The sequence below is a fragment of the Centroberyx affinis genome, unplaced genomic scaffold (genome assembly GCF_046629955.1).
Source record: "Centroberyx affinis isolate AG114_WGS23_722 - 3 ecotype Tasmania unplaced genomic scaffold, CSIRO-AGI_Caff_v1 ptg001065l_1, whole genome shotgun sequence".
NCBI classification, from domain to species: domain Eukaryota; kingdom Metazoa; phylum Chordata; class Actinopteri; order Beryciformes; family Berycidae; genus Centroberyx; species Centroberyx affinis.
Window position 1 is genome coordinate 15,648 of NW_027279615.1, and position 15,111 is coordinate 30,758.

Here is a 15,111-nt window from a genome sequence, read left to right on the forward strand (position 1 = left end):
TTTTAAAACGTTTTTGCTATTTTTCATTATTTTTGCGTGTAAAGCACATTGAGTTTTCCTGTGAATGTATGAGTTGACTTGACAGAAGGTTTTTGGTGTTTTATTTTGAAATCAGAATCAAAAGTAAAAAAAAATCAGTCATGTCTTAATTACTTTAAAAAAAAAAGTGTTACAACTTAAAATCAAACAAAGAGTGAAAATAGAAACATACATCAATATTCAGGGTCAGCCCTGACATATTCAGGGCTGTGACCCTGAATATGTTTTACATATATATATTACTATCATGTAACATATGATAGTAAAATCCTCACTTTCAACACCAATTGTTCACCAATTGTCTTCCATGCCCTTCGCCCCCTAAACGTCGCATCTCGGCAACTCGGTAATTCCGACAGCACTTGAAGGCAACAGCAGCAGATTGCCATTCATTGAGAAGTGGACTGAAGCACAGCATCTCTCTCCCTCTCTCTCTTTGTGGGTGGGAGTGTTTGTCGAGTCTTCCCCCCCCCCCCCCCCCCCCCCACGCAAGTCTCAGCTCTCGGTCCGGCCACTCTGATCTGGACACCCGGAGACTCGGAGCGCTGCGCACTGGGAATAATGTCCCATTTATCTGTTTGATTTTTTGAATGGAAAAGGACTGCAAGATGCTGGTGTGGACTCTGCTGGTGTGTTTCAGCCCGTGCGTACTGGGGCAACTGGAGGAGTCTCAGTTCGGAGATGATTTTGATTCCGACTTGACCGACTTTGATCCAGACATTGTAAGTCATTTCAAAGACGACAGTGTTGCACATTGGTGCCACTTATTTGGATGTCATCAATTGACTGTTTTGATTGTGTCCACAGGCTCCACGCAGGGTGCCTCGGCAGGTGAAAACTATACTGACCAAGGTAAAGCCAAGTTAATTACTTTGGGGCTATAAACTTATTTGCCTCCTATGCGTCTTGGTAGTGATGGCTGATGTCTTGGGTAGCTGTGCACTTTCAGCTGCAAACATTCAACTGGGACAAGGTGTGGCCTAAGTGAGTCAAAATTCGATCTTGCATTTTTTTTTATCATTATCATGGAAAGTATAAATCAAGCAAAAAATGCCTGAAATCTATTTGGAAGCCATATCTTAAAAAAGAGATTACTATGTCTAACAATTCATCACTTTGAGCAAATAATAATAATAATAATATGTTGTCAGTCATTAGTCATTGCTCCCCTTTATCCCCAGAAATTCAGTCGATATAAACGGGTTTGGGAGATTTGGGTTGAATTGCCTGAACTGACGCCGCTTAATATATAAACAAGCATTTGATTAACTTTATATGTTAACAGTGACCTAGAATACATGGCCTAATTTAAGTTTGAGTACTGTTTTTATCAGAAGTGGATTTGGTCATCCGAAATTCTGCTGTGGGTGTGACGCGCAGGAGAGCGGCCAAGCGCGCGTCAGCTGTGCCAGAGGAGCTGTAATGCACTGGCTCTCCTCTCTGAAACGCGCTCCAATGATCTGGGGAGAAATGCCACGAGCCTGCTAGGTGTTTGGAACTCAAGGGGAATTTCAATATCATTGCTGGGATAATTAAAGTTTCATCTAATCTAAAAGAAAATGGGGGGGACTGCCAGTACGCGCAGGGAAGGACGCGCACAATAGCACCCAAGTTGGGCATTCATCTTTCCACATATGATATGACGCTTATACTGATGTCTCTGAAATAATGATGCGTAAATGTGTCCACCGAGCAGGAGACCAAACCGCACATCCAGGAACTCGCCATCAAGACCACCATCATCTCCCGGTACGCCTTCACCGCGGTGTCCTGCGTCATGCTCAACCGGCACTCCGCCGCTGCCGAGGGCGTCTTCCAGTTTCAGATCCCCGCTACTGCCTACATTTCCAACTTCACCATGTAAGAGCCCGGTTCATACTGAGCAACAATAACTCAAGTATAGTTGGTATATTTATTTCACCCAAGTTCCATCCATTTGACCCTCTCAAAGCATAATTAAATCTATAGGCATCAGGTGGTATAAATAGGATCCCAGTTTATGCGTTGATTTAAATGAGTTCCCATTTTTCTGCTTTTCCTAATTCAAGTTCATTTGGTTGGTCATGGGCATCAATTGCGTTTGGCTGAAGTGAATCCAATTGTAATCTTGTAGTGTTTATTATTAAAAGATCAAGCAAAAACTGACAGATTTATTTGGAAGTAATATTCAAGATTAAAAAAATCACATCAGGGGAACATGCAGGACCAACGTTCCCTTTAATCTGGTTGTTTGATGATTAATCTAATAATTTATCACATTGACCAAATAATGTCTTGCAGTCATCTGTCATTGCTCCAGAAATTTAGCAGATATAAGCGGGTTTGGAAGTTTTGGTGGCAAATGATATTAGATGCAGGGACTTGACCGTAGAGTTTTAGTGAATTGATGCCCTATATATCAATGGTTGTGTGGATTTATGATGCTTCAGTTGCCATGGCAGCGGCCAGTGAGGAGACTACAAAGGCTGCACACAGAAGTTTATACCGTCGTTAACTCCGGCACAGTCACCGCCGCTCATTCATGCGCGGCGCTGTTAACTGTAAATAGGGAACAATGGGATTTTGTCCACAAATTTTGCCTTTTTGTCCAAGAAAACCTGCTTGAACGGCGACAATAGGTGACCCAGAATAAAAGTGCCGGTCTAATCCTTGACCTTTGACCCCATGAACCAGGATCATCGGCGGGCGCGTCTACCAGAGTGAGGTCAGGCCCAAGGAAAAGAAGGTCAAACAGGAGAAGGGGGAGAACGGCAAGCCCAAGAACAAAGAGTCAGGTGACGCAAGGTAAGACAAACCCGAGTGTGTGTGTGTGTGTGTGTGTGTGTGTGTGTGTGTGTGTGTGTGTGTGGTGCATGCTTGAGTCTGTGTGTGGCCACTCCTGTGGTCTGATCTCTCTCTGGCGTCTCCTTATAATTACACAGCAGGAACTCAGCCCCTCTCAAGTTCCTATTTTGCAAACAGGTTGATAATATCCCAACTAAAACCTCTTCTACCACAGCTAGGAAGCCACAAAGAGAGTGTGTGTGTGTGTGTGTGTGTGTGTGTGTGTGTGTGTGTGTGTGTGTGTGTGTGTGTGTGTGTGACCAGACTGGAGTGAGTCTGGAATATAAGATCATCGCGATCTTGAGACAAGGATTGTCATATAAATCTGTGACCCTACCATGGCAGAAATGACCTCATGCCGTTTCCAGCTGTCATCCGAAAAATGACATTTCATAAAATGCAATTATATGATTCACTGACTCCAGTGTAAAAGGCCGAGGAGAGAAGGAAGGGAGGGATTGAAGTGGAAGATGGTGAGAGGGGGAAGAAGGGCGCAATGGGCACACACACACACACACACACACCATATTCATGATATCACCACTTGGACTGTGCAATTCACCACTCCACCCCCTCTGTACTCCTCTCCTCCCTAATTGCCCTATTTCCCTCTTCTTCTCTATTTAATATTTATTTCTGTTTACAGCTCTTGCTTTTTTGTCTATTTTTTCATCTATCATCTTTATTTAACAAGGCTGGTCCCACTGAGATTTCAAGAGAGACTTGGTCAAGAAAGCAACTCATAAATAAAATAAATAAAAGTTACAGACCAACAACATACAACAGTGTACAAAGTCGAAATAAACAAAGACAACTCCAAGATCCTTCATTGTAAGATAAAACTAATCAAGAGGAACCAGCTCTCTCAGTTTTCAGCCATTTTTCAGTGAGTTCCCTGTGGAGGGAGCAGAATACATAAAGACACTTTTGCCTAATTCAGTTCTTACCTTACAGACTGACATACCACTGAATAAGCCATGAGTGGACAATCAAATCAATCTGAGTATACAAGGAACAATAATGAGCGAGAGATTCAGAGTCAATAATAAACCTGCTCCTTGATCCACAGTGTCTAAGGATCTCTATTGAAGCTGCCAATAGCTGATAATTTGTGGCGATATTCAATATCATTCAATTTGAGCATTTCCATGCCATACAATTCCAAAAGCATTCCAAGTATTCAGTGTTTCTCCCAGAATTGTATTCTTGTCAGGGTGGGAAAGCCTCTGAAACAACAGACTATGAGCTTATGAGACACTAAAACTCACCATTGAAACCAACAATGATAATAATAGTAAAAACGAAAACAAAAGTCATACATACTTGGGTGGAATCTGATCAAAATGTCACATTAGGAAAGTAAATATGTAATCAATCAAACTGCATCATATCATCATATCAGAGGTGGGCGACACTGACTGGACCAGATGCGATTTTTAATAAAACGCCAATATCGGCCTGATATATTACGAATATATATCGGTCTGATCCCGTCTCCTCTCCCCTCCTCTCCGCAGCGCTGAGTCGGAGGTGGAGGTGTTCAGGATGGCGGCCAGCATCCCGGGTCGAAACCGGGCCGTGTTCCTGCTGACCTACGAGGAGCTGCTGCGGCGGCGCCTGGGCCGCTACGAGCACGCGACCAGCCTGCGCCCGCTGCAGCTGGTGAGCCGCCTCAGCCTGGACGTCACCATCGTCGACCACTCGCCCATCACGCACCTCGAGGTGCTGCCGCTCCGCAACGGCAAGAGCAGCAGCGCCGCCGCCAACGCCGCGTCCGGGCCCAACGCACCCAAGACACCAGGTAGGGTCCTATATGGGTTTTTTTTTTCATATTTTAATATTTTCTAATTTTGCATATAGCTTGATATTTTATAGTTCATTTTCATATATCATATTGTTCATTTTTTTTTTGACATTTTCATATCGTACATATTTTTTCTTTCATTTTTTTCCCTTTATCTACATATGTTCTACTGCTATTATTTTGCATATTTCATATATTTTCATACTTTTCATTCAATACATTCTAGTGTACACCACATGCTGTAATTCATATTCTATACGTTCATTCATATATTTCTATACTTTGTACTACTGTAACCAAATGTAATATATATAGTGATGTATTTGTCAGTTGTCATACACCCTCCATTTCCTATATATTCTTATTGCTATTCTACTTTTCTTTGCTGTATCCAAGTAATACTTATAAGCACTACATATCATAAACCCCTCTTTTTAAACATAGAAATGAACACTATCCCAATGATAAAACTGAACAAATCATGCAGTGGCTGTATGAGTCTGACTTGTCTTACTCTGACAAAATGTTGGCAGTGTTCACTTTTTCCATTCAAAGTCTAATTTGTGTGATATTGTAGTAAGCGCCGCTGCCAGTTTAGATCTCCATTGTTGAATTAATTGTCTCGGGGCAGTGTGGCGTTTTCCTCAACTCTTTTCTTCCGCCAGTTAAAACACAAACACCCTTCCTTCCCGCCTTTGTCCTCCAGCCAAGCCCGAGCCTCCCGTCACCACTGCGATCAAACACGACAAGAACCTCTGCAAGATCACCTTCGGCCCGAACATCGTCCAGCAGGCCAAGATCACCACCAACGGCATCCTGGGAGACTTCGTGATCCGCTACGACGTGGAGAGGGAGATGGGGATAGGGGACATACAGGTACAAATGCATGTAGAATAAACAAAAGAGAAGAGGAAAGAGAGGAAAAGAGACAGAAAAATCAGGCCACATTTATATATTGATGTATGACCTTAAATAATATGTAAGTACAGCTCTTATATACCGTGACCGGAGCCTGTCCACACATAGTAAATAAAGCATGTCAGAGCATTATAGCCCATTTCACAGCCTAAAGAAAACCAGACTGTGTAAATGCAGGGGTCAAACAGAATCGTTCTCATATTTTGTATGCATGCACGCATGCAAATTCCCCATCCAGCTCCACACACACAAACACACATTCACACACACACACACACACACACACACACACACACACACACACACACACATCCACCCACCTGTTAGTAATTCATTTCTCTGGATTACTGCCACCGCCTTCACTCCACAGCCAAACTCTGTCTTCTGAACAGTCGTACGTTTTGCCAATCAAATAAAAGCTACCGCAACCTCTCTCTCTCTCTCTCTCTCTCTCTGCCTGCTCTATGTCTTTCTACTCCTCTCTTCCCCAGGTTTTGAACGGCCACTTCGTCCACTACTTCGCCCCCAAAGACCTGCCCGTTGTGCCCAAGAACGTGGTGTTCGTGATCGACACCAGCGCCTCCATGTTGGGAACTAAGATCAGACAGGTAAAGCAGCACTAGGCAACATCGTCATTTGGCGGCCCCTAGTGGCAGAGGGAGATAACTCATTGAATTTTTGAAAGTTTGAAGGACTTCATTACCCAGAAATCATAAAATCTGCTGTTTAGTAGACCATTTTGGATTTTGACCTCAAGTTTTGATTTGTCACTTCTTGTTTTCCCGCCAGTGTCCATACCTGACACCAGAATTTATTTTGGGCGAATCTACAGCTCGATTAGTGGAGATGGGACGCTCTTCTCAATTGCAGCCCTATTTTTTGATTTAGGCTGGTAATTCAGGTGTATTTTTACATAAAAAATCTTGCGTAGTGCAGCTTTAAGGTCCAGTTTAGGTCAAAAATACCATATGGGATCAGTCTCACTGTTCCCCAGTGTCAGTTGGAGGAAATCTGATGAATTTTCAGATAGTTTTGCTCCAGGTTTCCCATGCAAAGCAATTCACCCTGTTTTCAAAGACAGTTCCACTGGCTGTACTGGATAGTGAACCTGACACCCCACCTCCTCACTCCCACACCGGAATAGTAATATCAGACCTTTTCCCTCCATCTGTAATAGCATGATAATCCCCTCGGTCAGACGCAGATCTGATCTCTGCAGCTGCCGTACACACACACACACACACATCCCACTGGAGCGGAGAGCGCAGAAACGAGAAAAATGGAAAAACAGATTGCAGCGAGAGAGAAAAGTGGGAACATACAAGGCCGTGCTGTGAGGGAGGAAGGTCAGTGTCTATGGGGTAATGGAACTTTCTAGATGACAGCGCCCTCGACCCCTTGATCCGTCCCCCCACCCAGCGCCGGCCCCCAGCGGTCCGCAGGAACAGAACAACAAGTGTGTTTTGATGTGGCTCCACAATAGAGGGCTTCACTGTAGGTCAGTCTGCGGCTCTGACCTTCGCTGTATACAGCCCATATAGGCATCTGGTAACCCTCCCCAGCTATATGACACCCACATTCATGGCTGTAGATCTGGAGATGTTGAGATTGTGAAAGTTATAGGACAGAAAAGTAGGAAAAAGAAAACCTCCACCAACGCTGAACAATTCTCCAACTTGCTTTCCACCCAAAGGATCACTCAGGATCAAGAAAAAAAAAAGGATACAAAATTTTAAGTTAAACTGATTTCTTTATCCTGCAAACACCCTCGAAAGACTTGGAATCAAGTCTCTATCTCCATTAGTTTCATAGTTATTGCTAAAAAAAAGTAATGGTCTAATGACGGAAATCTCAGATCCAGATCACCACCAAAATCTAGTCAACTGTCCCAAGACCTATCTGCCAAACTTCATGGAAATCCGTTCATAAGTTTTTGAAATATCCTGCTGACAGACAAACTAACTCACAGGGAGGACTGGGTGGAGTGGGTGTGTGTGTGAGTGTGTGTGTGTGTGTGTGTGTGTGTGTGTGAGAATAATCTGTGAAGTCGTCAAAGCTGAGGAGCACCACAGCTGGTCACAGGGCTGGGCCTTTGATTGACGGCATGTGCGTTTTGTGTCCAACCATTACAGCGTTATAGCGTTATAATACAGTAACCATGGCTGCACCATAGAAACCATGACCACAGTGTTGTTTTTGAGCTGTGTGTCCAGCGTTGTCGAACAGAATTTTTCACACTTGTTAATGGTAAGACACTCAACATACAAAGCATTTCATTTTCATTTCTTAAATGAAATGAAAGCATGCAACATGAAAGTATTATACAAATTGGAGAGATTCGCTCCAAAATTGCCAGGATGAAACATGACACAAAATTACAAATACAAATCAATAGAATAAGTCAGTGGATATTTACAGATTGGATATTTTAGAGACAGGCCACAGCATGGAGCATGGCTGAAACACACTGGATGATGTTTTTTTTTATTTTCTTTTTTAAATCTTTCAAGTAGCCATGCAGTTAAGGCTTTTTAACATTTTTGTGTGAAGAGTGCGTTGGAAGTCCTTCTTTTTCATTGAAAGCCACATCCCAAAACCAAAGAGCACCTTCAACAAATCCCTACACACGTCTTTGCATTGCTTATATAATAGAATATAGAAGAATAGAACTCTTCAATTGTTTCTCTTTCTCTCCCTCCGTCTCTCTCTCTCCGTCTCTCTCTCTCCATGACTCTCTCTCAGACTAAGGATGCCCTGTTCACCATTCTGAAGGATCTGCGTCCCGGCGATCGCTTTAACTTCATCAGCTTCTCCAATAAGATCAAGGTGTGGCAGCCGAATCGCCTGGTTCCGGTTACGCCCCTTAACATCAGAGACGCCAAGAAGTTTATTTACATGCTGGTGCCCACTGGAGGTGAGACACTCCTATGGAGCCGATGGGACATATTTGTATGTCCACTAATCTCATGTTACATTCAGGTTTCTGTTCCAGGGGTGTATGCTGTTTCCTTCACAGATCTAATAATAAAGCTCCAGTCATTTCCGAGCTGTGAAGGGAAGGAAAATGTAGAGTTCGACCGATATATCAGGTCGATATTGGCCTTTTATTAAAAATCTGTTGGTGTTGTCCACCTCTGATATGATGCAGTTTGTTGGATGACATATTTATCATGGAATTGATCGCTGGTTGTCTATTGGAAGCACTTACCTTGAATGGACTCTAATGCGACATTCTGATTGGATTTCACACAAGTATGCATAATTTTTTTAATATTAGGATCCTGGATTTCATTGAAGAGTTATGTCCCATGATCTAAATGTTGTTTCAGAGGCTTTTCCACCCTGTCAAGAATACAGTTCTGGGGGACACAGAACACTGAACACTGAATACTTGTAATTTTTTGGTGTAAAATGGTCACATTGAAAGATATTGAATATTGGCACAAAGAATTGGCCATCGGCAGCTTCAATTGAAAGATATTGGTATCCGCCTTGAAAAACCCATATCGGTCTAACCCTACTGGTCACTGAATCCCAATGAAAGTGAAAAAAAAGTCCTGTTTAATGGGTTTTCATTCCAGGCCTCAAGGCAATAAAAACTACAAAATCTGACTTTGGATATAGGCTACGCTGTATTTCCATATCCTTGACATTTTAATATAGCCCATGCAACAATCTCGCATGACGTCCTTCCCCTGCAGGCACGAACATCGACGGTGCCATCCAGACCGGCTCCACGCTGCTGAGCGACTACCTCTCCGGCCCGGACGCCAGCCAGAACAGCGTGTCCCTCATTATTTTCCTCACGGACGGACGGCCCACGGTGGGGGAGACCCAGTCCCCTGTGATCCTGGGGAACACCCGGTCCGCCGTGCAGGAGAAGTTCTGCGTCTTCACCATCGGGATCGGGAACGACGTGGATTACCGGCTGCTGGAGCGCATGGCTCTGGAGAACTGCGGGATGATGAGACGCATTCGCGAGGAGGCCGACGCCAGCGCCATGCTCAAAGGGTAAGTGTGTGTCTTCTGCTCTGTCTCTCTCCATGAATCCTTTGTATATCTTGTTGTCTGACTCATTCCTTCCATCGCAAGACATCTTATCCTCCTAACTCTTCTTGTGCCCTATGTCATGTGCATCACTGCCTTTAGCATTTTCTTTCTTGGTTTCTTTTCTTTCACTTAATCCGCAAGATTCTTGTTTCTTTTTAGATTTTGTCTCCATTTTTGGTGCCAAACACTCATTGCTGTGGAGTTTCTGCACTGCTCTTCCCAGAGATCACCTGTCAATCAAACAGCGTGTTCAGTACTGTGAAGTCTTTTGCCTTGGGTTTTCTGTTGATGAAGTTTGAGTTTCTGTAGGTGGAGGTTTTTACCCCTTATATGTGTATAATCCACCTCTTATTAAGCAATTAGCTCTCCTTAATCCTTCCCTTCCCTCCTTCTTTCACGTCCCTCCATCTCTCATCATGCTACGAGGCAGAGAAGACGGCAAATGTGACGGTGCTGACAACAGACCTCTTTAATCAGCCTCAACATGTGACAGCTAGAGACTAAAACAGCCGCTCTCTTTCTCTCACGCGCACTTCTTTCTTTCCTTCGCACACAGTCTTCTTCTCTCTCTCTCTCTCCCTTCCTCGCACAGGCACACAAGGTGTTTGTTCAGTCGAGGTGGAATGTGTGTGTGTTGTGAAACCCGGCGTCTGAGTATGTGTGTGGGGTTAACAGATAGACTCCGGAGATAATAGCCCCGGTTCTGCTTGAACAAACACGCTGGTGAAGAGGTGAGGAGGTTTACTGCGGTGTGACACCAAGGACAGGACAGAGGACTCGTGCACACACAAACACACACACACACAATCTCCTTTAAAATCAACATCCTTTTTAAAAGTCACGCCTTTCTACATACACTTCCATGAATGTATGCACAACCTCTGAAGAGGGGCGGTGGTAGCCTAGAGGTTAGACAAGCAGGTTTATGGCCAGAAGCTTGCTGGTTTGAGTCCCTGACTACCCTTGAACAAGGCACTTAACCCCCAATCCCCAAGACTGTGGTTGTACTGGGCAGCTCCCAGTGTGAATGTGAAGCAGAGCATTGCTGGAAAAGAGCAGGCATACTAGATTTTCTGTGGATAAATAAAGGTTAAAAAACAGGAGGTTCCATAATACATCACCGAGAATTCACGAAATACCTTGATTGTTGCCTTGTTCTGGTCATTTGACGGTTCTTTTTCATTTTTGTAATGATTCAACTGCAATCGTAGGTGTATGGCTGTAAATTGTTGCTTGTTCTCTGTCTCTGTATCAAACAAATTCTCTTTTTTTCTCTTTTCATCGTCTCTTCGTTCCTTTCTAGGTTCTACGACGAGATAGGGACTCCCCTGCTGTCTGACATCAGGATCAACTACACAGCGGACTCGGTCCAGTACGTCACCCAGCACCTCTTCACCAACTACTTCAACGGCTCTGAGATCGTCATCGCCGGCAAGCTGACCAACCAGAGCGCCGAATCCCTCCACGTCCAGGTTACCGCCAGCAACAGCGACAAGAGCATTGTCCTGGAGACGGACGTGCCGCTACGGCAACGGCAGATAGAGACGGAGAAGCACGTGAAGGCGGCGACAGCGGCTACGGCAGCCAAGGCTCCAGGGTCGGGGGTCACACAGGCGGCGGGGGTCAGTTTGGTTTCAGTAGCAGAGGACTTCGTGGAACGTGTCTGGGGTTTCCTGAGCGTCAAGGAGGGGCTGCAGTCGCGGCTGCGCAGTCAAACCAGCAAGGAGAGGGAAGGCCACATCCAGCAGGCCACCAACCTGTCCCTGGCCTACCACTTCCTCACCCCCCTCACCAGCCTGGTGGTGGAGAAGCCCGAGGTCCTGGCCGACGGCACCATGGCCCCGGCTCCCACCCTCGCCCCGGCCGCTGGCAAAGCTGCCCCGTCGGTCAATGAGCTGCCGGACGATGTGGAGGAAGAAACGCCCCAAAGCCTTGACGGGAAGAAGCCAGGCAGCCAGAGTTCTTCTCTTAGCAACACGATGGGTGAGGCTATCAGAGTGCTCTCCTCTTTTAAAATATTACCTTCTGTTATTGTACAGAGTGTCAGAAAAGTCTGGAATCAAAGGGAAACTAAATGCCAACTAAATTACTATTACAACTGTTTGTCAGAAGTGGAATTTCGCCTCCATTCAGAGATCAGACATCCTGATGCCTTAAACCACGTTACCTTCCTTACAACTTGTGTGTGGGAAAAACAAGTGCAACAAGAAGAAATATGTTACTTATCCCTATGATTCCAGCCTTTTCAGACTCCCTGTATTAGACAGTGTACCACAAACAGTTAATGTTCCTCACATTGAAGATTTAAGAGGAAGTGTTTAACAATAGAAGCCATATGACTCATCTTAGGAGACAAATATTCTTTTCCTTGTAGGTAAAGTTGAGAGGAGGCTAGCCAAGAAATCCATCACCGTCTCCAAAACATCAGGTGATTTCACATTCTCTCTCTCTCTCACGTATACAGTGTATATTTCCATCTGCCTTGTTGTCTGGTTGTCGTTATAAACTCATATAGTTTCTGTGCCTTGAGCTGTGCCTCTTTTCTATACATATAGTGGTTATAAGGCTCCATAAGGAGACTTGAAAGAGAGGAGAGGGGAAATGTACAGTAGACTCTCTCTCTGCACTCTCTGCGTGGGCGGCCTGTAATTTGGATGTTCGTCAGACAGACGGTAACGATCACACAGACAGAGAGGGGTTAAAAGATGCCTCTGAACATGACCTGGAAAGAGGAACGAACACACAGGGTCTAATTGAAATACCTAAACTGGGACTAGGTGGCACTTTAAACATGCAAGTGCGTGTTCATGAGCACACACTCCGCCAGCAAATAGGACAGTGTCCGGGAGACTAAAGAAAGAGATGAGACGTGTACGTTTGTGTGTGTACGTGTTATAGTAAAGAGAGGGATGCCATCAGAGGCAGTTAGTGAGGGCTAATGACCCTGTCATTACTGTTGCTCTCTCATCTCCTCTCATCTTATCTCTGCTCTATTCATCTCAGCTAGTTCTCACAGGCCTGAGGAAACTCCAGCCATAGATATATGCTATCTGATAGAACATACAGTAGCTATCTTATACAGAGCTATGGAAGAAGTCCTTTGAAAATCAAACAGCATTGCCAAATTAAAGACATCTACCATTCTGCCATTGCCTTACTTTATTTACCACTTTACACTAGGTAATAGGAGTGTGACTTTGAGATACATACAGATACGTCCTTATAAACACAGTGAAGTCAGAGCAGTGCAGTAGCCCCTCTACTTACAGGCCAACTTGCTAAATTCCTAATGCTTGTAGGTGCATTTTTGAAGGTACTATTTCTTTCCCTCTCTCACACCCTGTCACCCATTCTCTGCCTCAGCGGATGGTGACCCCCACTTTGTGGTGGAGTTCCCCCTCAGTAAACTGACAGTGTGCTTCAACATCAACGGAGAGCCCGGACACATCCTTCGCCTGGTCTCTGACCACAAGCACTCCGGTAAGACTGGATCTCGTCATGCCATGACTTCTATTTTATGTAACCTTTGTGTGGGATTTGAAACCATTGTCATTGTGTCTCCAGGTGTGACAGTGAACGGTAAGCTCATTGGAGCCCCAGCACCGCCAGGCAGCCACAAGCAGCAGCGTACCTACTTCAGCACCATCACCATCGTGGTGGACCGGCCCAAACGGGCCTACATCGAGGTGACTCCTAAGAAAGTCATCCTGGACGGACGTGACCGCATGGTCCTGCCCTGCGACTCCACAGTTGCTGTAGAGAGCGGTGCGTTGTCGGTGGCCATTGTGGGCAAGTCCAATGTGACCGTGACGGTCGGGGGAACCATCAGCTTTGTGATCCTGGTGCACCAGTACAAGAATCCAGCGCCCTACCAGAGAGACCATCTAGGGTTCTACATCTCCACCAGCAAGGGGCTGTCCCACAACTGCCATGGCCTACTTGGTAGGTGTCAAAGAAGGGTTTAGCTTTTTATTTTGGCTGACTGAGACTTGGGTTTCACCGATAGATTGTGCCGTTATTGGCCTTTTATTAAAAGGTGTGTCATTCGGGCCAATATTGGCCTTTTATTAAAAGGTGTGTCATCCACTTCCAAAGTCCTCCCTGACCATTGCTAGTACATAAGCTTTTATTATTTTTATATTTTCATTTCACAGGGCTGACTAGAAAAGTAATTCCAATGTGGTGTGGGAGCATTTTACTCAACAGCTTCAGGGGTGTCAGTGTATAAAACCTAAAATAAAACCACCCTGCCTTAAGGATCTGCTGACCCACCTAAAAGAATTCATTATCCTAGGGTAATTGTTTAATTCTGTTTCAGAGGCTTTTTCACCCTGCCAATGATGAAACTCTGGGGAAACACTCAATCCTTGTAATTTTTGTGCATGAAAGTCATCAGATTTACTATTTAACAGCAGCACAAAATAACAGCAGCTTCAATCCAAAAATATCAGCATTAACCTTGAAAAACCCATATCGGTTGAAACCTAACTGAGCCTGTGAACTGACTGTTGACACTCTGACTCATTCTTCCAGGTCAGTTCCTGCATGAGGAAGTGGGACTGGCACAGTCTCCAGCCAACATCTCAGCACAAGGAGACATCAAAACGTCACCGGTCCTGAAGGTGAAGGACCGCTCAGTGCCTGTGGTCCAGAAGACCAGGCGCATCTACAGCGGGACACAGAGTGTGGACTGCTGGTTCGCCAGGAACAATGCGGCCAAACTGATAGACGGACAGTATGAGGACTATTTGATGTCACACATGTTCGACACAGGGGATTGGCCACATGGGACTAACAGTGCCTGAGACTACAGCCTTAAATATTTAACCCTTTTACCCCATACCCCTAAAAATCACATGCCTTTATCGCCCAAAACCTTTCAATTGCAAACGCCAAACCTTCAAATTTCAGTCGTCTCCATTCACCCCCATCCATGACACCCCCCCCCCCCCCACACACACACACACAATCCAACCTGTCTTCTGCCTTAGTCTGAGGAACCTGAACTGAATAACCACAACCAATAATATTGGATCTATTTTTTTATTATTTCTAATAGAAATGTAATATGTTTTTTTTTTTTATATTTGATGTGTATTATTTTCTACGGTAATTTTGGAATTGTAAATAAAACATTTAAATCCACCTTTTGAAGTAATTTTCTGACAGAAAAGGGGAAATGCACAAAACCATTTTACTATTGTACATGTTTGGGAATGTGTGTGCGTGTTTGTCAGACAGCTAATATGGAAACTATGTCAACATGTGCTGAACGTGGCAACCCTGGGCTGAAGATCACACCTGGTCACCTCAGAGACTAACTAAACCCCTGTCCCAGTACCAATGACTAGATGCACACCAAACACACACATACACACACAAATACACACCCCACACACACCTCCCCCATCCTCCCTGTCATCAGCTGGAGGTCACAGGGCTGCTTGCCCCGCCCACACAGGTGTGCTCTGGCCAGG

General features: G+C 44.7%; 1 protein-coding gene across 2 annotated transcripts; it reads left to right on the top strand.

The window, feature by feature from the left end:
- Positions 1–636: 636 nt before the first annotated feature.
- Positions 637–14,661, top strand: itih5 (inter-alpha-trypsin inhibitor heavy chain 5). 2 transcript variants are annotated; one of them, XM_071523115.1, is made up of 14 exons: positions 637–761; positions 847–891; positions 1,736–1,899; positions 2,713–2,823; positions 4,380–4,667; positions 5,368–5,542; positions 6,076–6,192; positions 8,327–8,498; positions 9,286–9,595; positions 10,938–11,617; positions 12,009–12,062; positions 12,998–13,114; positions 13,199–13,576; positions 14,168–14,661. In XM_071523115.1, exons 1-14 carry the CDS (start codon positions 648–650, stop codon positions 14,437–14,439), a joined length of 2,997 nt encoding a protein of 998 aa, XP_071379216.1. In that variant the 5' UTR covers positions 637–647; the 3' UTR covers positions 14,440–14,661. The 2 variants fall into 2 exon arrangements, with proteins under 2 accessions (XP_071379216.1, XP_071379215.1); XM_071523114.1 differs by having other exon boundaries at positions 4,380–4,663; positions 5,373–5,542.
- Positions 14,662–15,111: the final 450 nt, after the last annotated feature.

What these genes read in the sequence shown, in the direction of transcription:
- itih5 (XM_071523115.1), top strand. Translation starts at nt 648, where the DNA reads ATGCTGGTGTGGACTCTGCTGGTGTGTTTCAGCCCGTGCGTACTGGGG. An exon ending in GCCAGCGCCATGCTCAAAGG is followed by an intron (nt 9,596 to 10,937) that starts GTAAGTGTGTGT and finishes GTTCCTTTCTAG; the next exon opens with GTTCTACGACGAGATAGGGA. An exon ending in TTCTCTTAGCAACACGATGG is followed by an intron (nt 11,618 to 12,008) that starts GTGAGGCTATCA and finishes TTTTCCTTGTAG; the next exon opens with GTAAAGTTGAGAGGAGGCTA.